Raw genomic sequence first — 26,849 nt, 5'->3', positions numbered from 1 at the left:
TGGCCACGTATGTTCCCTTCCTCTACTCACCTTCTCTGGGAGCAAAGGGAAGGCAGAGGAAAGGAGAAAGAGTTCTCTGCACTGCTTTCGTCTCCCCAAAAGGAGATGTGAGCTGCCCCCAAGAGAACTAGCATGCCAGCTTCTAAATGAACTTCCCCTACAAAATCCATGATGCCTGCTAAAAGGCATACTAGCTTCAAAGATTTTCTAGAGTGACTCACCCTAAAATACAAACATTCGTAACTAGGATTATCAGATAGCTACATTCCTGACTTTCTAGTTCAATACACATACCCTTTAAAAATATACCAGTGAAAAATTAAAAATACTTTTAAGAGAAATAAGGAGAGGTGTGGCAATTTAAGTTGTGAAAGGTACACAGATACTCACAGTCATTGAGCAAAGAAAGTCTGTCAAGTAACATCATCCTCTTTAACCAAGTGACATCTGAACAGTGAAAAAAGAAAACCTCACAGCCAGCCAGCAAGAATGGTTCAGTCAACTTTGGTGCAAGATGGGGGTGAAGGCTGTCGGAGCCAGATCAGGGAAACAGATCTAGATTTCATCTTCATTTAATAGTTACGTGCTTCATAGACCTTTCTTCAACATGTTTTGAGAGGTTCAAGGAAAGCTTTGGCCAGTGTTTGTGCTCTCCAACTTGGTTGCACACTCCAATGTTCTATGACATTTTCAGGTTCATTGAGGCGATTCAGAACAGACCTGAAGGCAACTCATCTCTTTCTCTTCCTTGTCAGTTATTAATGTGGTAACCAATCAAATTACATTTAATTATCAGAAGTATTAATAATTATTACCAATTATTTACATTGTTAAGCATGATGTTTACAAAGAAACAGCTTATAGGGAAGCTGTATCCTCAAGATTCTAATGGTTCTTTGCACATAGCATACACTTATGTATATGATGAAGGAAGGAAGGAACAAATTGTGGATAAAGAAACTCATTTAGCAATAATTTTTTAGAAATCTAATTCTCATAATTAGATTCAAGCCATATTCATCCTATTTAAAGAAGAATTTACAAAATGAGGCTTTTCCAACAATTATTTTGTATTTATGTGAAATAGAAAAGACAAAAAGCAAGCTGTTCTTTCTAGATCATAATTATTAATATGTGAAGGCTAAAAATGAGCCACTACTTCTGTCTACACCAGGAATCTCACAGCATCAGATTCAAATCCTAGTCCCTTCCTGCCCTCTTTAACTTTCACTGTACTAATAAATCACTTGTGTTAGTTAAAGCACTGCTGATACATCTGGAGGGTTAGGTAAGGTGTCAGGAGCAGATCTTCGGCAGGGGCCTACGAGGTTCCATACGTTAAACCACAACCAGCAATTAGTGCAATGGGAATAGAATGGAAATATTCTGAAATTGTGTGGTGTTTCAGTTTCATTCCACAAGTGTATTCTTTTAAATATTTTAAGGCAAAGACTAAGATGATATGGCATACAGTAGCTAAACCCCGGATTCTACTTTCAAAGAATTTTAGTAATAATCCCAATGAGCACACCAGAGCATGGAAACTGGGCTAAGGAAAGACAAAAACTGCTCGGTTCTGCCTGCCACCCATGACAATAAACCCCAGCCTGCCATTTTTACAAAATGTTATGGGGAAACGGAAGAAGGAGCAGCAGTTTAAAATCTCACTGAAGAAAAAACAGAAGAGGTAAATATCCATTTTTGGGTGCCCAGCTTCCCTCATTTGATTGGAAGCCAAGACTCCACTGGAGTGAAAGCAAAGTGGAGAGGTTTTCCCCGTAATTATCTAAGTAATTACCTTAAACGTCTGCTTTGCTTTGGCTGTGGACACATAGTTACAAGCATGAAGACCCTACTGAAACAAGAAGATACGAGGTTCATACGATGCTCTCCGTCTCCACTGCAGAAAGGCACGCGAACAGTACCTGAAAATGCAAACTGTTCTCTTTGGGGACAAGATTAAAGAAAACTACTTTTTCAAGTTACAATGAGAATAACTATTCCTGCATTTCTTCATATCCTACAGTGAGGGATGCTTTATTGCCTCTGCAATATAAGTAATAAACTCATAAAGATAATTACATCTTATAAATAATAATATACATTGAGTAATAATTGAAGCACACATAGTCTGAGAATTGTAGACAGTACTGGTCGTTGGCATTTTAAGACACAAATGTTAGAACTATTTTCTGGGGTCTTTTGGTCTCCTGTTCCTTGCTCAGAGATCTTACTATAAAAATCAGAGATACATGTATGGAAGTACTTGTGCCAGGGAACAAACATCAAGTCTGTGTCCCAATTCCGCAAAAGAAACATATTCCAAGAAATGTTTAATGAAATCCTAGAGAAAATTGTTAAGTAAATAAAGTATTGACTTTCTGTATGAAACTTCCTATTTTAGGGGACTATCTTGCCATCTTGTCCTGGCTTCCTTGGTACCCATGCAGCTCATGTAGGTTGGTCTTTTGCTTTTATTCAAGGCCCTACCATTATATTTACTTTCTTAAGACTGTGTGAGACATAAGACACTCTGCCACTTCCTTCTGTTGTAAGTGAAAATGTATTTATGCAGCTTTCTGATCTGACAACAGTCACATACTCACAGAGACAGGCAGCCTGTCTGAAAGGTGATTGGCTGAAAGGCCTTCAACAGCACTGAAGGACGCATCTCAGATTCTCCACCTGGGCATCAGGGTTCCAAAGCAAAGTCACCTTTAGGAAACACTGCCTTCCCTTTGCATGATTAGACGCTATTATGGCTGTCAGTCCTTATTAGTCAAAACTACCTTCTTCTTTAACCTTAAAATATTTAACTGTACCCTTCCTCTAGTTAATATATGTAAATGTGCTGTTCACCAGCTCTCTGGGTGCTGTACATGAAGGAAGATCATATTCAATCTTCGATGCCAATATGTCAGTTAAAATTCGGGATTCTCTGGAAGTCATTTAGTACTCATTGGAGGATTTCTTTCTGCTTTAAAATGTTGAGTAAGTACAAGAAATAGATGAACTCTTTAAGGTTGGATATGAGAGAAGTTCCCTCTGCTTCTGAGAACACTTCTAGCCCCTTGTCATGTTGGCTCTAGATTGTTAGGGAAATAGGAGGTAGGAAGGTGTTTTGTAAACATGACTGCAGGAGAGGAATTTTATGACATAAACATTGTGGTCCAAAGGGCCTCTTTGTGCCAGGCTGCAGCCAACCTCAGTGTCAGTCCTACCAGGTGGGCAAGCAGTGAGACAATAACAAATCTAAGGTTATGTGTGCCATGTGAGTTTCCATAGTTTTTCTATTAATTCAGGACTTTAAAAGACCATGATTACCAAAAAAAGGAGTCTTGGATTAGGTAACACTAGCACAGCTAACATTGGTGCATGATGACAATGTGTTACTACTTGCTTGGGTGTGTGTGGCTGTTTTGGAATGGGATTCCTGTAGACCTTACACCTGATGCCAAAGTTAGAAGAGATATCTGAGGTCAGGTCTGCTCCTTACCTGCCTTCAAATAAGGCCTCAGAGAGATTATCCAATTATTCCTGGCCCACATATTCTAAGAGGCTGGATTTCAGGAAAAATATGACAAATGACTGTGTTCAGGGTAAAAGAGAACTATTAACCAAGGTGTCAGTTTCTGGTAAAATGAATAAAATAACAGGTTGTTTTTTTTTTTAATAGGATGACAAAGTCCTTTACATGGTGTTATCTTGAGTAATTATAAATTTTTACTTGGAGTTTATAGTCTCCTAAAATTTGTCTATAACATAAACTAGATTATAAGAACTCTGGGCCAGAGAGAAGGCATTTCTCCATAACCACCAAGAGTGCTAGAAGCACAAAGCAGAGTGTAATTCAGGAGGATTCGAAGTTGACAAGAGAAGCTAGTGTGTAAAAGAGATGACAATGTCAGAGAAACCTGCAACTGGGAGGGTAATGTTCTGTAGTGATTTCTTGCTGGTGTTCTTTTAGGGAAACAAGGAAAACATCTCTAAAAAACCCACTGGAATTTTGTTGTTGTTAACAACATCAGGATTTTCATTATAAACCAAATTGAATATATATCCTAAGGTCAATAGTAAACCCAAATTTGTACATCTGTTCCTCCCAAAATCTATACAAATATTTCCTTAAGATCTCTGCTTCTAACAAGAAGGAAAGGGCAGAATAGATCCTAAAACAACATACAACCAAGCTTCGAATCAAAATATTAACACTAATAAACCTGGAACACACCAGTGAACTAACATTGGATGTGAATCAGTAAGGCTCCTGCAACGACGGGCTTGGCAGTTGGTCATACAGGCAACTGCTCTGTTCAGGACCAAGATGCCATATTTTTACTGGAACTGAAATTCAAAATGTCAATTATTAGAGGAGAAATGCAAGGAGAAAATGACCAAATCACGCAGAAACTTAAGTCATTGATTTTATGAAAAAAATACAACAAAATAAATGAGTCCTAATTTATTGTCATCAATTCAATGTAATGACAAAATTTCCACCGTGCTTGAATACATTCACTAGTAATTCAAGATAGACACATTTGCAAAGTATGCTTTTTAATGAATCTGGCTGCATCCTGTTTATGCAACTTGAGCCCATGGGAAAGTTATATACAAGTTATAATGCCAGATATTTCACAGGTTTATTATTTGGCTGCTAGAAGACTCATTAATAATTCAAGAGCACAACACATTACGTATAATGGTTTCATTTCTTTCCCTTTTGCAAAAAAAAATCATTAATGCTTTAATCTTTAAAAATAATTCACACTTATATCAACACAGAACATGTAAACCAAGAAGTGTTCTTGCTGGGAACACTACAAAAGGAAAAATCTTGTAACCTTTATAATTTCACATTACTATGTAATATCTACTTTGTAATGCAAAGCAATGATACTTAAATTAATAGCATAGTGAACAACTAAGTCTTTTCATTTATGTTAAGATTTAAAATATAACTTCGAAGGTAAATTTTATCACATGAATTTTAAAACATATTAAATTTAATACATAAACATTTATAATATGATTTATTCCTGGATCAACCACTTACTAGCTGTGACACCTGTAAAATCTATTATCTGAAGTTTCCTCATCAATAAGATGTGAAAATTAACAAACACCATTTTTGAAACAAAGCAGTAATGAAAATAAGATGAGATAATGTATAAGTGAATGTACTTTGCAAACCATATAAAAGATACACTCTACCACCATCAAATAACAGATAAATACAGTAGAGAAAAAACGTTATTTAAAAATTACTTGACATTCATTTGTAGGGAACTTGCTTTAAAAAGCATTAGTTGCTACGAGAGAACTTTTCAGTTTGTACTTTGTCATAAGTCTAATTAGACCCTTTAATAGTATTAAAAGGTACAAAACACAAGTTCACCTCCCCACCCCATCATAGTATGTTCATAACATACTTTTATATATCACCAAATTAGGGGAATTTAATCTTAACTGCATAAAAGCAAATTGAAAATGGAAATACATAATTGCAATAAATTGAGAATATCACTTAATATCTGCATTTCCAGAATAAAATTTTGCTTTTGGAAGACTTTTCAAGTCTGTTTAATACATATTGTAAAGAAAATCAATAAATAATGTTGGATGGTATGGAAACCATTCTGGTTGGCTTTTCTGAAAATTTTTTGGGGGGTTGAAGTTGTTACTGTTTTGTAAGATTCTGTTTCCTGGATACTCTCTTCTGGTTCTCCAAAAGGGATTAGCTACTAAATTCCATGTTTTGCCAAAGCACACCAGTAAAGGAATAAGCAAATTAGAAGCTGCCCATCAAGTACAGGTCAATAATTAGTGGATATTACAAGGTTTAATATCAATATTCACAACATGACTTGGAAAAAGACTAGTCAGAAAAAGAACAAATAACAAACAGTTAAAACTGAGGGCTCTTAAGTCAGATATGTGGAATTCAAAGAAAAGTTTTGACTCTTGCAGCTGTTGGGCTTTGGCATGCAAATAACTCCCTAATGCTTGTTTTCCTGATTGTTGAAATATAGGTAATAGCAGTGCATATCCCAAAGAGTTTTGAGGGCTAAATAGGAGATTCCAAGGAAAGTACTGAGTAAAGGACCTGACGCACAGCAAACATTCAGTGAGTGCTAAATGGTACATGTAAAGAAATGTAGACAAACAAAAGGCTTATTTTTCCCACAGAATCTGTGAGTAGATTTAAGTTTCAGGCACAGAAAAGTCTGAGATCTCTTTTAAATTCAAAATTTCAAATCACTGGACTAATTCAAATCTCTAATATTGTACACACACGTTCGTAAACACAAACACCACTATGTAAGACATGTACACATATACACACGCACATACATATGTATATGTGTACGCATGCAACAAATTTATCTAAATGGCAGGACAGCTACATCAACGCAGAAACTGGAAATGCAGATCATAGGACCTGTGCATTTACTCAGTGAAGCCATTTAATTTCCAATTGCTTCTGTGAATTTAAATAATTTGATTTGTGGCTAGTGAAAAAAATTGTCCATTTATTCATATAATAATTCAATAGCAAAATAAAATGATTCAAGGTGAAACAGAGTCACACATGTATTGAATGACTTAAAGGTATGGTAAACCTTGCTAATCCAGTTGGAGATAAGCAAGAATGCTTATCACATCAGGTGAAAGATAGACACAATTTTTAAAAAATCTGCTCATTAAGTGGCCGTAGTGGCATAGTCTCAGGGATAAAGGATCTTTGGTTTTGAACTCTCATTTATTTCTTGTTCTTCACACTTGATCTAGCTCTTAACAACTGAATGGAAGAAGTGAATTCTCTAACTTAAATTAGAATATATAAAACTACCCAGATATGTTACCTAACTTTCCTATTCTTTTAAGAGAGCAAAGCATTTTTTCTTGCTTTCAAAAGTGTTAGATGTAGTGTTGGGTGCAATCTTGGACAAATTCTACTTTCAGTTTTCCTATGTTTAAAGGTTTTCAAGCTCAGAAGATAAATATCAGAAAGGCAACACCCCAACAGCTGAAGCTTTTACACTCATGGTTAATCACTATTTGTTTATCATTCATTCATCCAAATATATATGCTTTTCTGAGAAAGAAGAGGTTCAGAGAACTTATTAACATTTGCAAAGTCCTTTGAGAGATGTGTTACCAAATTGTAAATTATATCCATGTTATTAGACCAGCCTCACTGAACATGAATAGATTACAAATGAGTATCTCTAATGGAGCAAAAATATTATTCAAGTTTTTTAAATCTGAAATTAAAATGTTTGAACACATTTTAAATACTTGCTGATTGCCTTCCCTGAATTACTGTTAGGTTTTGAGATAGATGGGCAAAGAAAGGAAACCAAATCTAGAAATATTCGTGTGTTAATAACAGCCATGTTTCTCTCACTATGGGTTAGAGCACTAGAAATGTCTGAGATTTTACATTCATCAGAGGCAAACAAGGCCATATATTTTTCCTAGAAATGTATGTAAGCCATTAATTAGATAGTTTTGGAATAATCATCACTGTTCTCATAAATTGCTAAATTAGATGAAAGGCTCATATTTACGTTATTCAAAAAATGAATGTTCAGCATTCAGCTGCTGTTTGTGCAGTGCTTCCACAAAGATAAATGGAAGTTTTATTCTCCTTGCTACCTGTTTAAAACTCCTTTGCATTTTTATACAACAGCCCATTTTTCATTACCAGGAAAGGTATGCAGTTTGAACCATGCCACTTTTTACTCACAGTAAATCAATATGTGTCAAAGGAGCAGAAAAGAAAGTAATATTACTTCCTATCATTGGACCTTCCCTTACAGCAAGTCCCAGAAGACATTCCCAGGTTGCTATAGCAACAGAGCTCTGGGGCCTCTCTTGCTTGGTTGTTACAGTGAGTTGAATTTTACCATACAGGTATAACCCTGAAAAATTTTTATGGTAAAGAAGAAATGACAAAGAATCAATAACAATGTGTGAGGCCTTTCCATTGATCTGAGATGATTTAATTCAAAAGTAGTATAAACAAGGTGACTCCATAATACTTCAAATCCCTTTGCTGACTTCCAATTAAATTATTCATTGTCTTATGTTTAGCTTCCTTAAGTAGTCACATTTCTTGAAATGTGGAAATAAGCAAAAACAAAAACCCTGTACCATTAGAGTGTTAGCACAGAACCTCGTATGGGTTTACCCACCTGTGAAGGTCTGCTATACAAATGTCTTATCATAATATTAATCCACTAAAAAATATCTACAATTAGCAAAAAAGCTCAACAAGACTATACTAGCAATATAGAATTATATCTTCAGACTTCTATTAAAAATATATCAGGACAGATAACGATATATCTTATGATGTATAGAGTTCAAATTAGTTTTACCTATTAAACAAGATAGGCCATATAAAACATTGTGAACAGTGTCTGGAACACAAATAAAGACCTAATAAATATTGTTATAATTTTTATTACTGTCATAATACAATCAGATAAACTCATTACAGCCCTTTTTTACAGTGGGTACTATTGATTATGATTGTAATACCCTTGGCATTCTGCATATTTTTATAGTAAAAATGAGGTAAGGAATATACGACCATATAGATGAGCCTTAAAACATAACGTAAAAGGTGCAGGTCCGCTTTAGAGAACCAATCTTATGAATAATATATTTGTACTTAATGGATGTGCCCCAGGGAGGCAGCCTAGAGTGGAATGTGTTGTGAATTTAGGAATCATGACTTCAGTTTTGTTTATCATACTGCTTACTGAAGGAAGACCTTAACCTCTCTAACACTTTGTTCACCTGAAATGAAAGGATAAAAACAATTTCCCAGCTTTGTGGTAGAGAGGACACAGTGACACAATGTATATAAAGCACGAGCTAAAATGCTTGGCACATACAACACTTATTAAATTTTAGCTGTCTTTCCTTTAAAGGTTTTCTAGTCGTTTCCTTATATCATAATTTCTAAAGAGAGCTTGAAGGTAAAAATGAGTATAAACTCAGTATTTTTTAGTAGTACCTTAATATGTATGGTTTTAACTCTGGTAAAATCTAGAAAATTTTCAATTCAATAATTCTATATTATAAATTATGTTTTAATTTTGCTTCAACTGATAATGTATTTCCCTCAAGTATGTTTTAATGACATCCTACCCCAGGATAATGGTTGGAGAAAAAGGGTGGAAAAGGGATCATTTCTATGGTCAGACACATTTGGAAAATGCTACACAGTACATCTTACTCGAGAAAGTAATAGATCACATGAGTCTATTCTATCCTTTAAGAAATCCCAGATAAATAAATCAATAGTGCTTAGTGGTTAAGAATATAAATTCAGGAGTTAGACCTTTGAACCCCACTTCCACCACTCATTAGTTTCTAATTCTGGGAAGTTACTCAACCTTCATGTTTCAACTTCCTCATCTGTAAAATGGGAATGGCAACAGTATTTAGCATACAGGGATGAGAGGTTAAAATGAGACATATCACCTGCTCAGAAAGAGGCTAATACAGCCAATTAATAATAATAAGGGTCATCACAGAAGCCTGTTTAAACTCTTTACCATGATTACTCGTCTTTACAAATAGCATCTTCTGGAACTGCTATTCCTTGGAACACACTTTGAACAGTGCAAAAGTACAATGTGAGGGTAGTAATAAATTATAATTAGGTAAAAGAGAGTATTCATTATATTAGTGCCCAAAGCAAGTAGCACAGAATGTCAACTACCTCACAACATGTGGCCTCCCTGGCTAACTATTTTACCAAAACATTAGAGTAAGTGTGTTCACTGTAGAGATCTTATGCCATGGATGTTCTACTCATTAGAGCTATTTACAACCATTTCATGCATTAGCACAGATGAGTTTATCATATTAGGTTATTTGCATATCACTAAAACTAAACCTTGAAAGAAAGGGATATCAAATGATTAAAGTTTTAGTGACTTGGAGAGAGAAAACTGAGTACATGGCTCACAGATGGGATCTGCAAAGTGAAGGGACATTGTCCAGATGTCTGCATGTTTCCTAGTGCTAACCCAAAACAATTTGAGTGAGTGTCCAAAATGGAAGGATAAATGAGTAAAAGAAGATAAGAAAAGATGAGGGTTTCATCCAAGGAAAATGTGCTACAAACTCACAGCAAAATGCAAAGTCCTCCCTGGTTAAATAGCACCATGACTCCAATAAGCCTCCCTACCTTTTTTCAAAAGATGGGAAACTTAGCCAAAGTACCAGAAAAATGAGCAGTCAGCTAATTAATCTGATAGCTTTTAGAAGTCCTTTTACTTATTCTCAAATTTGCAACTGTACTTGCTAACTTCTTTTAAAGCGTTCATACTTTTTAATGTCATCATCAAACAAAAAAATAGTTATTCATAATTCTATGCCCTCAACATAGAATTATGAATGATGATACATAGAAGTCTTCAAAATGCTCATTTCTACTACCTGAATGGTTCTATTCTTCCATGATCAGACATATAACTGATTCTAATTGTGTGCTGTACAACAAATCTCTTCCTTTACATAGTTCTTTCTTTTAGATTAGTGGTTTCAAATCTCAACCCACATTAGAATTATCTCGAGGGGTTGTTAAAACACAGATGCTGGGCTCCTCCACCCTTAGAGCTTCTGATTCAGTAGGTCTAGAGGGAAGCTACAAGAATTTGTAGTTCAAAAAGTCATTGGTGGTATTGAGGCTATTTATCTGGGGTCACTTTTAAACATTACTGTTAGGTTATTTACAAGGAGTATTATCATCATTGAATTGGGGTAGACAAACAAATGACCAATGACAAATAAAATTGTTATGGCATCTAAGATATATTTCTAAAACCTTTTTCTACCAGCATATACAGATTTATATTGCCAACTGGCTTCTTGATACTGGAGGCCTGGGTAGATATCAACTAACTGAAAGAACAAAAGTACAAGGGAAAGTGCTTCTCTCCTCCTCAAAATCATAACATTAGGCCTTAGATCCATCTATTTACATTCTAAAGGCACATAGCATGGTAAAGTGGTAATATTCAAATCTCTGTGTGAAATCAGCAAGGAGGTTTTATCAACACTGCCCAAATTCAAAAGTCACTGAAACTTAACTAAAATATTTATACCTTGGTGGATAGTAAATTTATACCTGCAGATACAAATTAATTGCATTTTACCTGTTTGTCCAGACAACTCAAAAGCAATGTTGCTCATTGGAAGGTATAGGGCAAAAATCTGGCTTTGAGGAATTGTTTTTGATAAGCTAGAAACAAGAGAATTCCCACTTTGGTTGGGGATTATTAACATGTTTGCCTAAAAGCCACAGACAAAAACCTCAGAGATTTTTCCTCGCACTCAAGGATTCTCTATATTTGGGTAGAGAATAATCCCTGACCTTTAAATGGAGACATGCATCTAAACAAATATGCCTACAGAAGTATATAGATGCATCTATATACATACACATTAGATAGCCATGTATGTGAAGTATCTATTCATACACTGGTTTCTGGAGAGCCACAGATAAGACACATGCTTAGCAAAGATATCTTCTGCAGAAAATGTCTTCTAGGATCTTTCCCTAAAATCTGCACACATTCTTATATTTTTCATACTTATTTGTTGTTACTGTATCTCTTTTAATGTATTAAAACAAGATGTGTTCATATACATAATAATCATAAATATACATAAATAAGGTAATTAGATTTTGTCAACAAACCTTGGAATTTGGTTCACAATGAAATTGTTAACTCTGGCTTTTGTTGAAAAGAATACATCAAGAGTGTGTTAGACACAGACTTTACAAGAGAATCTTGTACTTAAAGTTCGTTAAGAGATAGTTTTTTCTGAAGCAGTTTTTGGTAATTACGTTATCTTGAACGAAGAGCTAAATCAATAGTCTTAACAGCTCTAAATAACCCTAAACTGTTCTTTGTATGGACAGGTTCCTTACGGCCATATGAAGACACTGCTGCTCTTGGGACAGACAGAAAACAAGGAGATAAATGATGCTAAAACACTATGTGTACTTCATTAAATGTGTAGTTTATAAAATAATATGCATGAAGGCATCTACTTATATTATATAGTAAGTATTGTTATATTTGGCATCGTCAAAAAAAGATAGGATAAAGTTTAAAATATGCCAATGTTAAAAATACAAACTTACGAAGCACAGAATTGCATTGCAGAGACTGTAGGGCAATCATCCTCCTCAAGTGTTTGAGAATTTGACTACAGGCACTTACTACTTAAACTAGGCATTCAAAGAAACTTAAGTTAAATTATTAGCAGCCAAAACCATATGATCACTGGAAAACCAGTATCTCTGAGGTTTTTTTGTTTTTTGAGTAATAGCTTCTAGTTCTTTATAATGAGTTAGTGCACAATGACAATCAATTAAATAACATCCCAGCCACAAATCAAAAAGTAATGGCCAAAGTGTGTACACATCCATGAGATAGTTTCAATTAGCTCATTCAGTAAAGAGGAAACTGGGAGAAAATGAGAAATGAAAGGTGCATCTGGCCTGCCTATGAAATTTTTATTCCTAAATTCAAGGATACAGGAGTTAATTGTCCCTAGGGATACCAGAGAGAAGCAAAGGAGCCTTTGAAGAATCACTTTATGCCATCAGGGTGGGAATGGGCCCCTGGCAAGCCACAGGATAAAAATGTCAATGAATATGTATTAATGGATATTTTCCTTTCCTGACAAACAGATTAGATTTAGTTTCCAATTTAGGCAGTGCTATTAAGTTTCCTTTAAAAATATATTAAGATTTGAAGAAATAGGCCAATTTTAAAGTGAAATCTGTTGTCAAAAATAGTACAAATTATATGTGGACAGTGCAAAATGAAAAAAAAGTGAATGACTAGAGTTTGTTAAAACACTGTTGTGGAACACCTGTCATAGCTGCTCAGTGCCATCACACACTGGGCCAATCAGTGAATAACCACACTACAGTTAACTTTCTTATTGCAGGCTTACCTGAAACATTAGAAGCATGAAATGAACGTGCACAATGTGCTATGGTATGTTAACTAATATTAAATTCAAATGCTATCACTTAGGAATTTGATGCAATTTTTTCAGTAAAGCAAATCTCAATTCCTCTATAAACAATACATACATAGCATTCACCAAAAGGAAACTATTTTCTGAAAAGAAAAATGGAACATCAAAACATACCTTAAATGTTAAATACAATATAAACTCATGTTAACCATAAATACTGATATTAAATTCTTTGACATTGACTAAACATGGAAGATCAGAGATAAATAAACATAAGTAATATATACTTTTGCCTAAAGGTATTAGGTTACATTAAAGAGGCAAGTTTTAATTTATTAGTTATGTTTTATCAATACTTCTATTACAAAAAGAAATAATTGTTTAAATAAATAACACCTTTGATCCTAGGCTCTAGGGCTTAATATTCACAAGGAGCCTGAGGCTCAATTGAGAAAGGTCAACCTGGGAAAATATAAACACATCTGTAGAGATACTATTATTGTAAGATAATAATCACTATTTTTTAATGTACTACTAAAGTGAAAGCAGGCAGCTTAGCTAAAATAAACATATATGTTATCCTTCTAATAAAAAACAAGAGATCAGTAAGTGATGACTGGGGCAACTGTCTATCCTAGTGAGGCCATATTCCCAGATTTGTGCCTAAACCCCTAATAAAAACATAGCACTACATCCCTTCTGTTGACACTACAAAGCAAAATAGCAATTATTATTACCTGGAAATTTTTTTTAAATGATCATTAGATTAAAGTACAAAAGTGACATTATTTTTGATGGCTAATTATGCTAATTAAACTTTTCTTCAGATATCATGTAAAGCCTTAGAAAATTTGTCATATAAGTAACTTTCAGTGAAAAATTGAAATCAAGGAAACTTTACACTGATAAGATCTCTATTGTGCCTTCAAGGATTTGAGTATTGTTAAGAATGTTCATTGATTGTACTAGATGTACACATTCATATCATTCTGCTCTACAAAATAAAATAACAAGAAAGATATTTTTAACTTATTCAAATAAGATAATACAGTTTCTTTGAATCATCACCTCTGTTCTTTAGGAAATGACTAAAAATTAAGATAGAAAATACTCATTACTTGCAGATTTCTGGGAATATTATCATGCTATGTTTTTCCTGTTCTCATTTTTGAAAAGAAGAATTCTTGGTTTTAGGAAAAGTCACAAAATTATTTTGAGAGATTCAGTTCTCTTGATTGTTAACAAAACAGATCAGAAATAAAAGACCTGAATGTTACTTTACTGAGCCAATAACTATAATATAAAACCATTCATGGTATCTAGTCAGATTTTTTATTTGGATGACTGTAAAATGGATAGAGACCACCAAATCTTGACACTGGTCCACATTTTCTCATCCTAAACCAGAAAACTAAGTAAGAAATGCCAGTCACAGTTTAACCAGGCTATTGTAATAAGCTTTCGTTCTCCTCACTCTACTTCATAACCCAAGCTTCTTGAAAAATCATGGTCAAACAATCTGAAAATTACCAGGACCAATAGGATTATTTCTTCCCAAACTTGAGATATGGAAGACCAGCGTAAAATACTATTTCCCATTGTGTCTGTGTGTCGGGGGTGGAGGGGGCGGGGAATGCGTAAGTTCCTTTGACACTAAAAATATATAAACAAAAAAGAAATTTGTTTTTTTCTTTTCTTTATTCTATTTGATCTCTATGATCTGTTTGGTGCCTGTGTTAGTGTATATGCAAAAAGAGAAAGATAGTTCTATTTATTTAGCCCTCAGTAGTAATTATGTATGACACATTAAAAGATGTTCATACTTTTTATCTTCAAATCAAACTGTAAGCACCCTCAGGGAAGTTCTTACTTAGTTACTGGTCCTATTTCCCCTGCTACCCCCAATTCAAATCCTGAATAATCTCATAAAGGACAAAATATCAAGTGAAAAGTAAAACCTTACCCTAATGAAGAGGATCTTTTCCCCCACCCGGTATCTTCCTTGAGAGAGCCTCTCCACACAGAATTTGTTTGGGCATTTGCAAGGAGGATCTTCAGAAATGCGTTTCACCTAAAATAGAAGAGCAGGCCTGTTGATTCTCCTCAATCAAGAGATTTCAATATCAGACTATGGACATGGTGCAAGCATAGAAGTATCACATTAAATCCTAACTATGTAAACTATGTAAATTCAAGGTATCTTTTGAAGGCCAATAACCGCACTAAGGCATAATAACCTGGATGATAACAGTGCCGGAGGATAAAGATGGGCAAATCAGTTGGCAGTGTAGGAATGATGAGCTGGGTTCTCAGCTGTGGAGGATCGAAACAATCATGTACAGTCAGTTGCCAAGACAAATATACTGAAAACTAGATTAGTATGTTAACATAGAGTATATGTTTTCTCATTATAATGTTATTTTACCCATTTTCAAAATAAATGAGAATAAATTATTTTTTAAATGAGACTATTGTTTAATACTCTTTTGAACTCTAAGATTTTCTTTAAGAAGTCATCTCTTAGTTCACCCAGACTCAAATAGAAATTCACTCCATCTCAGTAATTCCCACCTGCTGAAACTTATTTTTTTCTGTGGCAATATCTTAAAATTTACATGTGTTTTATAGGATCAGTGTCCAAACATCAAATTTCATCTCTATTTTACCTATCTCTCTACTCTTTAAAAATATATATAATCTAAGTGATATGTGCACAGTGCTTATAAATAGTTATTATTATTAGAAGACATTGTATAATCCATGATTTTAGGAATGAGGTTTGTATTTATGTTTTCCTTGACAGGGAATCTACTGTACTGCATCTTATAAGCATACTCTCTCCACCTAACCAACCAACCAAACAACCCAAAACAGTAACTTCCTATCTTTTGAGTCAAAGTTTCCATGGAGGAAGAACCTAATTAATGTACAGCCAGCATTTGAGAAGCTAGAGAGAACAAATTTATATTCTGAAGGAATTGGCTTGGACTCTCCTCACCCAAATTCTTTCTTCCACAGAGACATGGTTCCTAGAATTTTGTTATCAAAGAAATTCAATCATTCCCTCAAATAATTCAATGTCTGGCTTCAAACAGGCTCTACTAAGCAAAAACTGTGGAACGAGTAACACATGAACTCACTCGCATGTTAGTGTAAAGGTTTTAAAGAGCTTGGTTTCCCTAGAATAAGAAGGGTTCCAGAAAGTATAGAAGCATAAGACACTAGAGGGAAAGCTGAAGCAAAACTTATCCTAAGAGCTATACAATTATGCCTCAGTGAAGACCTATAAAGAGGAACCAACACCTCAGGATACATATTTTCATCAGTCCCTTCTAGAATTCTTAATTCTGCCCACATATAAATCTATAATTCTTGGTACTTATTTTCACCACAGCAGATTGTATCTGTTATTGGTTAATTTTAATGTCTCTTTGCTAGATGGTGAATTATTTAAAGGGTAAATATTTCCTTACAGTTTTAGATCCTTGAAACAAAGCATAATGCCTTAATAGCATATAATGTGTGTTCAATAAATGTACATTGAATAAATAAATGGATACATAAGAACATGAAACTATAAGACACAGGAGGAAATCAGTGCAACAGATTAAGATTGAATTCAAAGAAATCTTGGATACAGCTTTCTTTGAAAAATTAGGGAAATGCCTGACATCACTAAGTTAGTGATTGCCCATGTCTTTGAGTTCTGAATTTTTCTTACCATGTGATATTTGGTCTATAGATATGTCCCCCAACTCTTCCAGTAGTAATAGAATTCTATCCTCAGGGATCTTTTGAAGGGGTATTTTTTTTTAAAAGGAATGTTTTTGAACAAGATGGTGATACTAGAACAAAAAGTACAAAAGTTGGGTGATATAGTGTCATTCCTTTCTATAATGCAGAACCACCTTTGGGGCTGGGTGGGGTCACAAGACCAATGAATGTGCACTGTTTTCAGTGTTTCTCTATGTGTATCTCTTTCCATATGTAGTTATAAAAATGTTTTATAAATATAAATGTGTCTATATATGCATTATGTTTAATTTATACCATTGCTACAAGTGGTACAGCTTTCCTTATCACCGCAGTAAGAGCTTCTATGAGAAAAGAAGGAATGAAGGAAAGGAGGGAGAGAGGGAGATGGCCTTGGCCATCCAGAAGAGAACTGGACAGTCAGCATCACAAAAGCAAATGGCCCAAACTTTAGGACAGACATGCTTGGCACAGCTTTACCATCACATAGTAATTGAGCAAACAGTAAATTGGTGTTCGGGTAGTCTCTCTGCTAAGGAAAGAGGATTACAAGTATGTCAGGAAAGTATTTCCATTTTGGAGTGTTCTAAGGCAAAACACAGAATCTGTTGGTATCAGATGAAGTAAAATACAAGAAACATTTTCTCCAGCAGCCTGCCCTTCTCTTAAAGACTTCCTAGCTTTGAAAATGCACTTGCTTTAAAAAATCAAGGGCTTTTTTATAGTTGTAGGAGACATGGAGGCAGAAATGGAAGAGACGAGGCCGAACCGTGGGTCTTGTAAATATACTGGTGAGTACAGTGCCTGATGGCATCTGTGCTTCCGACATGACCATGGGATCAGTCAGTCTGGCAGGTGCTCTGGTTTGGCCGGAACCCAGACAGCATTTTGCTGAAACAGGATTTCAAGAGGAGCCTGATTACTCAGAATTACATTCTCTCTCATCCCAAGGCTGAGGAAGTTGTTGCAGGAGAGGAAGAAAGTGAGAATGGTTTCTTAGAACTGTATTCAACTCATTGTGTGGGGAGTAGAGCAACCCGAGGGAAGGCAGAGGACTCAGCCCCATTCCGCCATTCTGTCCCAGCCAAATCACTCTCTGGCACTTCTGGAGAAAAATTCATCCAAAAGGACTCCGCTGGGTTTCTTTTCTGGTATCTTGATTAAAGAAGGTGGGATGTATTACCCACCTATTTTTTTCATTTTCCATTTTCTGCAATTCCCCTATGTAGCAAGCAAGGAAATGTGAGGAAACATTAAAATTTCAAAACTGGAAGTTACTGTTGAAACTGTTCTTTAAAATATATCTTAACGTGGGTCCGCTTTTCTGTTTTTCTTTATTCTTTTGCCTTTGCTCCCCTTTTCTTCATTCCCCCTCTTTAAACTCCTTCTTTTCTTTTTCTTTTTTGTGATGCTAATAATGACTTTGCCAGAGTCGAAACAGCCAATATTAACTAAACACAGGAACTCTGTGAGCAGTCTCTATTGTATATTCCTGTTCTAAAGCACATATTGGAGTACCTGAAATTCAACTCCCCCATGGCTGTATAGGCCTCGTATGCAGTGAAGTCATTGCCATAGAAACTATTTCCTTTTTAAATGTGACATATGAAACTGATTTAAACTATTAGAGGCTCAAATTATTTTTCTCTCTGTTCCACTGTCCCTGAAATAAAACACTTCAGTGAAAAGCTGTCACTTCAACAAAATGAAAACATTTCAATGCAATTTCCCCAACATAAAATGAAAAGACTCTGCAAGACTTCTGTGGCTAATTAGTTTGGAAAATTCAAGGTTAAAAACAATCTTACTAAGGAACTTAGAAGTACCTTTGATACATCAAAGTGCATTGCCAAACTATAGGTAGGGACTAGAGTGAGGTGTACTTCTTAAACTAACCTAACTATGGAATTCTTTTCCCCCTGGGGCATCTGGTGTTAGCATTTGATTAAACATTCTTTGAGAAATGCTAGTTTAAAGACTTTTAGAACATAGTATTCTCACTGACAACAGAACAGAAATATCCACTTTACACATTTCCTACATTCAGTTAAAACCCCTTAACTAAACAAATGGTTTTGGTCCCAAACGTTGTTTAAAAGGGGGAGGCTTTAAAGGGGGTTTATAGCTCTTCTGTAATCCCCTCTATAGTTTCCAATTGAGAGAACAGAACTTGGTCTTGGGGAGAACCACCCCGGAGTGACAGCCTTGCCATTTTAAAGACAGTACCTATCTCATTCTACTTCTTCTGAAGTGGAGTATCAGTAAACTTTTCCAAAATCCCTTTCATAGTTTTCTCACCACCTTCTACCTCCAGTCACTTTCTCCCTTCTTAAGGCTGAGGGATGGCTACACTTGAGACAAACTGTTGAAGAAAGGGAACCATTCTATCTACTCCTGCCAGTCATGTAAATTTATCCAACTAGCACGGCACTGGCAGGTAACAGATTAGTGAAATATGGTCCTTGACTTTGAGAACAAGGACTGCACCTAGAGAAGAATGGGTATTTATGGCTCATGAGGTAAATACATCATTAAAGATATAAAAATCCTTGGGGCACAAGGAAAACTAATTCGTCGATTACTTGGAAGGGAGATGCCAAGAAAAGCTTTACATAGTGGGCTGCATGACCAGAATTTTAAAAGACGAAAATGTGTTTCAAAGTGGATTTAAAAGAGAAGTAGGCAGAAATAAGGTGAGGAAGGCAAGCAGCACAGGGTATAACATGTTCTAGACCTGGGGGTTTAGCAGACATGCTTACAAGGGATACCTCAGATGACAAGAATGAGTCCCGAGGGCAAAAAGACCTGGAAAGAGAAAGTGGGCCAGAACATGGAGAATTCATGTGACATATAAATGAGTATGGGCTTTACCATGGATGTTCTATGAAACCCCTATTTAATTTTAATGAAATCCAAGTTGTATTTGACTTATCATTCTGGTAGCAATAATGTTCATGGAGGAGAATTTCAGAATGGAGCAGCCACTGGTGTCACATACCAGAAAGTTCTCTGATAATCTGAGGAATAAAAAAATTTATTTGATTCAGTAATTCATTCATCAAGGCATTAAGGGTGATATTGGCCAAAGCTCTGACTGTAATGCTTAAAGAAAGTGAATGGAAGTGATAGCTGAGAGGAAAAGGACTACTGTCAAGTGTAGAAACCCAGAGAAATACATTCATAAGCAAAAGGCTAAAGGATCATCTTACTCTAAATTTAAGTCTAGTCAAAAAAGTAATCAAGAGAGAAGAAAAATTGTTGTCATCAGTATATAAATAATGCACCATTATCTACTATTAATGCAATGTTATTCAATTGCCTCACAAAATAAAAATGACAAGCAAGGCACATGACTGATCCTTATAAAATTCTGTGATTATACAATCCTTTTAGGTAGCATGATATTAAAATGCTCTTACTGTACTTTAATTCCTGTGAGGACTGAGCAGAAGAAAACTAAATTTACACTGGTATTGGCTAAGATGGCCTCAGCAAGCAGTTTAAGTTTGCTGCCCTTAGCAGAAAGAGGAATTCTCAACCTGTCAGACAAATTGCTGTATTTCTGCTCACCAGTGATGATTAAACAATCAGTCATGCAGGCTATAATGTCACATGGAGGAAAGCAAAACATGGGGAAATTTTTCTTTTGCACCTTATAGTGTCCATCAGCCATTTTTCTAATTCTTTGCAGGACAGACCTGGAAAAGGAACCTCTCAGCTCTGGGCCAGCAGTCCTTTCCAGTCCTGCCCATTCCACATAACTGGCATTATGGCTGATGCTAGTTCCTGAGGACTCTCCCCATGTATGTGAGACACACTTCAGTGTAACATCCCTAAAGTTACCATTTTCTATGAAATGCATAACCAAGTTTTACATTTGCACTCAAAACATATGCTCTGGGACGTGAACGCATATACAGTATCAAACACTAGTTATAACCAAAAGCTACTTAACAGAGGTAGCCAAAGCATTTTAATTCATCCAGTTTGGTGTTACAGCCAGAATCTGTTTTCTGTGACTATGAGGGTATGACGAAAATACTTCCCCCATCTGCAAAAGACTATGATTTAAGGACTCACTAAGTAGAGAGACAGGGACCTCAGAGAGTTAGACAAAATTGGGTTGGAAGCTCAGTTCTTCTACCACCCTCAGCAGGTGATCCAACTCCTAAGTTTCAGTTTCCTTAATCAGAAACCTGCCTACAGAGAACAGGGGTGCTGGAGGAACCCAGGCAGCCCCTGGTGCGCAGCAAGCAGGCAGCACAGGCCCGTTATCTTCTGGCGGCACATTTGTTCCGCCTTCTTTAACGATCCTGAAGGTCTCATGCCTCCAGCTTCTTATCTGTGAAATGAGGAACCATGAACCAAAACATCAGGTTTTAAGTGTTTCCAAAGACAATTTCCAGGAAGTTGACTTATTATCCTAAAATTTTAGATACTACACAGCAGAAGTAAATGACATTTTGTTTTAAATGACTGCTCAGTTCTGAATCTCAGTAAGGCAACTATAGCTGTTAAACTTTTAAATGAAATATTAAATTGAATTTCAATGGAATAAAAATAGGTAAAGGTTAGACCAATTAAGAATGAGTTTTGAAGTTTAAAAAAGTTTAATTGCTAGTGAGAAGTGCAACCAGTTTCACTTACTGCATCATCCAGTAAGTTTCCTGTACTCTTTTTTCCAGAAGACTTTGATGAAGGAGAAGGTGAAGGAGAAGGGGCAGAAAGTGTTTCTTCTTGTTCAATCTCTTTTTCCAATTTTATCAAACCAGGAGGCTCCACACCATACCTTTTAAAAGACACCAAATCAATATACACATGCATAACTTAAAATGATAGATTTACCATATGGTTGCATTTATTACCATGTAGTATCAAACTGTCACTTTTTAAAACATTAACTTTTTATGGCATTGAAATGGAACGTCTTAAATTGGTATCTTTTTAAGGAGGAAAAAACATGTATATCTGATTTTGATATATGTATCTATGTAAATATATGCATGCATACATATAGACATGTCTATATATACCTGCACATATATGAAAACACATAATATTAAAAATAAAAAAGTACTCCATGCAATATCCTGAGTCAATAACATGAACATATTGAATCAATAACATGAACTGTCTTGTAAAATTTAGTCTTCAGCTTTCAGACTTACTAGCTTTAATAATATTAGTGTTATAATTAGACTCCTATTTTAAACACAAGCTTGTTAAAGATGCAAATAAAATTAAGAGAGTCAGAGTCCAAGTCTGAAAGCAGCAATTGTCCAAAATAAACATCCTTAAATGATTTAACAGCGAAGAAATTCACTATTAGGTCTATACCTCTTAGTGACCCAGAACAATACAGTGTGGCTTATACAGTCTCATAGGTTACACTCTTCAGAACAATATAATGAAAAAATTTATAGTGCTACTGGGAAAGAAAATGAACAGCATGGAAATAGAGAAAGAACTTATAAGAACAGTATGTTAAAAATTGTGTGTTGTAAATTATAAACACCATAGAAGTTCAAAGAAAAAAAGATGTGGTTGTTAACAGCATTCTCATCTCCCATAATCATATTTTTCTTAGGCTAAAGTTGAAGCTGATTTAGTTTCCTAGGTGCATGTCAATTGCACCTACGTGGAGAAGGACAAAGGTAGTTCCAGAATTTGAGTTGGGAAGGACCTTTGGGATCATCTAATTACACCCTTTCATTTTTACAGAATCAAGAATACCCATGAGGAGAAGGTATAGAACTAGCTAGAAGCAGGAGAGAGATGCAAACAAGGATTTTCTGAATTTCAGGGAGAAGGCTATTTTTCTCTGACATTTTAAATCAGGTGATCATGTATTAAAAAAGAGAGGGAAAGACCACTTGGAAGTTTGAAAACTGGCTATAGATAATCTACAAAGTAAAAGTCTATGTAGAGAAAATTAATTTGTTGACAATATGTATAGTACCTTAAGTGAATAGTGTAGTGAAACATCATTAAATGTAAAAACTTAGATTATTGTCTTGTTCCAATGGCCAATTATTTTAACTGACTCCATCACGCATGTGTGCAGTATACACTTCTGGGAGAAAGGAAGTTCCCCACTCTTGATGTTTTGTTCTTGTAGAGGGTGCTCAGTTAGTTTAATTCCTGGCTCTCTTTCATTACTCACTCTTCAATAAGATGAAGGGATTTCTCAAATTCTTAAGTCTAAGAATAAACTGAGCATGCTGGACTCAGTTTGCCCTTCTTCTTCTAGAGAAGAAGCCACTCACAGGAGGGCCTCTATAGGAACCACCCCGCTGACTCATCTTTCCCTGTGATTAGGTCATTAATTGGGCTAATCCCGGAGCCCAGTTAGACACTAAGCATGTCCGTCAACTTGGATCTTATCAGTAATAAAGGTGATACTTGATGTGCTGCTGCTCCTCTATTTCCTTTTCTGTTTTTCAGAATTCAGAGGGCAAGATTGGGGTTTGTGTCAGGTGTACTTTGAGAGCTGAAACACTTAGGATTCAGTGAACAATATTTTATGCTGGCACAACTCTACTGAACATCTTCTGTTTTGAGAACTGCCTCTAGTGAACAGAGTAATTTGTAGTTACGCAAGTCATTAGCTTAAAGACCTAGGCACCATTTATCATATTTTTAACCTTTCATACATATTAGCTAGTTAATGGGACATCAGAAGAAAAAGGTACCAGACTGCAATTTCTCTATCAGTAAAGACACTCTGATTCACAGCATCCCCAGCAGCTAGCACAATGCTCATACAATGCTTTTGGGTTCCAAATACAAATTTGGTCTCATTGTAGTGGATATTTAAATATGTATCACTTTTATAGAACAAATCAATAATAAATATACATAAATGCTTTGCCAAAAAATGTTCTCCTAGAAGACTTTAAACCTTATCCAAAATGACAATGCATTTGTTTTTTACTTTCTAGTACTCGATACTTACAGTGAACTCAGCCCAGCATCTCATTACTGTTGACAAGCACCAACAATACTCATGTGGAGACCTGTGTATCATTCTTCATTCTTCCCAGAGTTGGACTTGAGCTAACTGTGCCATTAACCTGCTTCTTAAACTTAGCAAATTGCTTAACCTCTAGGAGTCTGTTTTCCACCAAGAAAGTAGAGATGAAAATGGGCTGCCCTAAAGGTCTGATGCAGCTGGGAAGGAAGGGAGGGGGAAGAAGAGTAGAAAAGCAACTGCTATGGACCATCTTCCATGTGTCTGGTACATTTGGGCATCCTGACATACATTATTTCTGAGCCTCAGTTTTATTTCAAAGTGAAACGAAAATTCTAAGTCCTGCATTTTAATATTATTAGAAGGAATTAAAACAGTATCCATCACAGGCCAAGCATAGTGTCTAACATGTGGTACAATCTTTGACTTTGCTGTTGATCATTGGTTCTATCAAAGGTTGCACAACTAGAAACTGCAGGACTAAGTACTTTTGCAAAAGTTTTTTTTTAATATTACATTACCAAATGAAATAATGTAACAGTCTCACAGTTAGGATGTAAAGTATTATTATTGTTTTTATATTATTGCTATTGTTTGTAGCCTTTATAAAAGAACTTACTATAGGCTTTCCCTAAATCAATTTTCCCAGAACTGGGGAGGGGCAGAAATGTTTCAGTGCTGGAGTGCAACAGAACAAGTTATAATTCAGCTTTGCTACTAACTTGCTGGATCCATTTCAGCAGGCATCTCTTTTTAATCTCTCTAGATGTCTTTGAATTCTTAGTTCCATCAAGGTATGAAATCTTGTTATGTTTAATGTTAAGAGAATAATACAGTCAGTGAAGTTAGAGGAATTTAACACACTACAATTCACAGCCAATTAAAGGTTAATCATAAGTGAAACTATATTTCAAAGATTAAATTAGTCAATTGGAAAATATGATTTCATTTGTAATTATAGATGGATCCATGCCACTTTTCAGAAATAGGTTTTATATTTTTTTATTTTTCTGTTCTAGTTTACAAAATGAAACAATAAGAAACCTGTGATTATACCAATAAGCTCAATTATATGCACAATAGGAAGTAGACTAAGTTTGAATGAAATCTGGAACAAAGTCATACATAGAAAACCTTGCCCTGGAGATTTTTTTTATCTGGGAATACTGAAAATTAGCTATGCCACTAAACACAGAAAATCAATGCTAAGCTTCAAATTTCTGCTTATATTGGCTTTTGAATACTTCAAGCTGCCTAAGGTACAGTCAGCCAGTCCTGAAATGCTCACTTAAATACGATTCATTGGCTTCCTGTCTGTCTGGAGATGTCAACAGGCTGTAAATCACAAAATTCCCCTTGGGCCGGGAGCCTGCACCTGCAGCCAGCTCAGTCACCAAATAGGTCTTTCTTCTGCTCTCCAAAAGGCTACTTCATTCTGGTTTCCATGAATTTACCACTTCTCATTTCTATTTTTGTCTATGCAATTTTCACAAATGTATACTTTTTTCTACTCATTTCCACCTACAGGATTTTATAGCTTTGGGGGAGAGAGGCAACTGTCACTTTCAAACTGAATTAGGTCAAACTCAAGATGGCAACACAGTTGAATCAAATACTCAAAGTGCTAGGGAAAGGGTCTTACGGTTACTGACTTTACAATGAGATTCTAGGAAAGGACTTTGCCTTTCTCTAGCATGTGATACAAATTTTGAGACTGGTCTAGATGAAACAACTGAGCCTACAAACTGGGTTCTGAACTAAAGAAGTTATTAAAGGCTGTAGTTTTCAAAAAAATCCCCTAGGGACTATGTTACTAGAGTTAGAGGGACAAATTTTAGAAATGCCCCTTTTTAAAGGTATGTAACAGTTTATAGATTTTTGCAAGACAGCTTTTTCCCCTCATTTTTGTTCTGTTTTAAAGTAATGTAAAGATAGATATAGATTTGGAAGGAAATTTCACCCATGTAAAAACGTGATATTCTAAGCAGAACTTGAATGCTTTAAATAGGATGAGTTCATTAAGAAGCCTTGTATAAGAATATTTCTCTTTTACATAACATTTCATTAGGCCATGGATTGAAATGGGAGACTAATGAAAATATTCACTTTTGAATGAATGGTATTTCTTTTGAATGGGCATAAATTTTGTTCAAAATCAAGGAAATACTCTAAAATAAAGATACAAAAACCTCTACTATGATGTTGATTATTGATATGGCCCCAAACCAATATATCAAAATTTTACATTTATCATAAAGCTAATCTCAATTTTTGCAGTCTGTAAAAAGGACTGAATTCATAGTAACTTTTTTTTTTAGCAACGAATATCAAAACACTCATTAAAAAGGTCTTTGAGGTTTTATTGACCTGCTTTTGCTGAGTGTTTTAATTTTCAGAAGGCTAACTCTCATATTTTACAATCAGAAACTGACATGGTTTCTGAAATATTAATGGAGGGACTCTACTCTCCAGTGGCGATAGCTGTATTTCATTGAAAATGAAAGGAAGTTTTACTCCTGAGAACAAAAATAAGTGGTTTCATTCTCCTGTCTTAGAACTCAGAGAAGCTCACAGCTCTGAAAGAAGTATCCCTGAGTGTTCCCAGGCAGGAAAACTTGGCAGAGAATCAGAACCATTTTACAAATCATTTTTGAAGTGATGTGGATGCTTTTAAGATGATGTTTATGTAATTTTGAGAAGTAAAGATTTGAAACCAAATACAAAAAAAGTATCATCTATAAGTGATTAAAAAATAAAACACAAAACTTTTGAGGACTTTGTTATGGTCTAAAATTATCTGTTGTATGTGCAAATTAACATTTTGATCCTTGAGAGCTCTTCCCAAATCACTTCTAGTTTTGGTTAAAGCTGTTTTAACTTGTTAATTAGTGTAATCCTCCATGGAGGAATGGGGGGAGGAGAAAGTACAAAATAAGTATCTAGATATAGGTTTAATGTCTCCAAAGAAAAATTTAAGAGTAAAATTAGATTGGGGTGGCGGTTGGTGGTGGAAAGAAGAATTCCTCCTTTTTCCTTTAACTAAACATGTTTTACCATAGGGCTAAAGTACTAAGTCTTGGGTTTATAGGATTGCTGTTTA

The 26,849-nt window shown here is 35.2% G+C and overlaps 1 protein-coding gene across 7 annotated transcripts in view; it reads right to left on the bottom strand.

The window, feature by feature from the left end:
- GAS2 (growth arrest specific 2) overlaps nt 1-26,849 on the bottom strand; it is a 121,420-nt gene that overhangs the window by 33,428 nt on the left and 61,143 nt on the right. For 5 of the 7 annotated variants that reach the window (XM_036932716.2, XM_036932715.2, XM_036932714.2 and 2 more), the window contains exons 6-8: nt 21,427-21,568; nt 14,990-15,097; nt 1,799-1,852 (exon numbers count right to left, since the gene is read on the bottom strand). In XM_036932716.2, the coding sequence (XP_036788611.1) occupies nt 1,799-1,852; nt 14,990-15,097; nt 21,427-21,568 (304 nt within the window). Of the gene's footprint in view, nt 1-1,798; nt 1,856-14,989; nt 15,098-21,426; nt 21,569-26,849 lie in introns of all 7 variants that reach the window. The other 2 variants (XR_005034082.2, XM_036932717.2) reach the window with 2 other exon arrangements.

The sequence above is a fragment of the Manis pentadactyla genome, chromosome 9, assembly GCF_030020395.1.
Source record: "Manis pentadactyla isolate mManPen7 chromosome 9, mManPen7.hap1, whole genome shotgun sequence".
NCBI classification, from domain to species: Eukaryota; Metazoa; Chordata; class Mammalia; order Pholidota; family Manidae; genus Manis; species Manis pentadactyla.
This window is presented reverse-complemented; position numbering and strand designations above follow the sequence as displayed.